This window comes from Octodon degus, unplaced genomic scaffold (genome assembly GCF_000260255.1).
Source record: "Octodon degus isolate 3935 unplaced genomic scaffold, OctDeg1.0 scaffold00022, whole genome shotgun sequence".
Classification (NCBI taxonomy): domain Eukaryota; kingdom Metazoa; phylum Chordata; class Mammalia; order Rodentia; family Octodontidae; genus Octodon; species Octodon degus.
Genome location: NW_004524598.1, coordinates 9,436,578 through 9,437,234, shown reverse-complemented (window position 1 = coordinate 9,437,234; position 657 = coordinate 9,436,578). Strand labels below are relative to the sequence as shown.

The window sequence follows — 657 nt, the reverse complement described above, 5'->3', positions numbered from 1 at the left end:
AAAAAAAAAAAAAAAACCTTAGCATGAGAACTATATTACATAGCTTAGAATACAAAATTGCAATTTTTTCAAAGATGCTTCTTTCACTGTTTAAGCCAGAAATTCTTAAGTCCAAGAATGCAAACTCTCCCTAACAACAAACAATAGTCTTCAAGCATGAAGATTGTATAAATTGTTTCTAGACACTTACCGAGTTCCATCGGCTTTCCAGCTTACTTTATATGGGTTCTGCTCTAAAAGTTTAATGTTTTGCTTGTCCATTGAAACAGGCTGTGCTCCAGGAAATCCAGACCTTAAAAATTAACATCCTATTATTACTATTAGGGCTGATATTCATAGAAAGTAATACACATCTTAAACCAATCTCCAATGAGTCATGCATTTTTCACAATGTTCTACCTATCAGGAGATTAATTTCAATTAATACCAGCTTTCACAAAAATATCAAAAGAAGCTCAGCAGACTAAAGCGGACTAAAGTTCTATACTGGCGTGCCATGCCGGCCCTGCCCCAGGGGCACACTGAGCCACTGACTGAGTCTGGGCATGGTGGTACACTATAATTCCAGCCCTGGGGAGGCTGAAAATAGGAGGATCAGTAGGAGTCCGATCTACACAGTGAGACCCTATACCAAATACATAAATAAAAAAAAATTAA

At 37.1% G+C, this 657-nt stretch overlaps 1 protein-coding gene across 2 annotated transcripts in view; it reads right to left on the bottom strand.

Annotated features, from left to right (window-relative positions):
• Positions 1-657, bottom strand: part of Rngtt (RNA guanylyltransferase and 5'-phosphatase) — a 331,478-nt gene that overhangs the window by 272,189 nt on the left and 58,632 nt on the right. For both annotated transcript variants that reach the window (XM_004628220.3, XM_023711882.1), the window contains one exon: positions 191-292. In XM_004628220.3, coding sequence (XP_004628277.1) covers positions 191-292 — 102 coding nt within the window. The remainder of the gene's footprint in view (positions 1-190; positions 293-657) is intronic.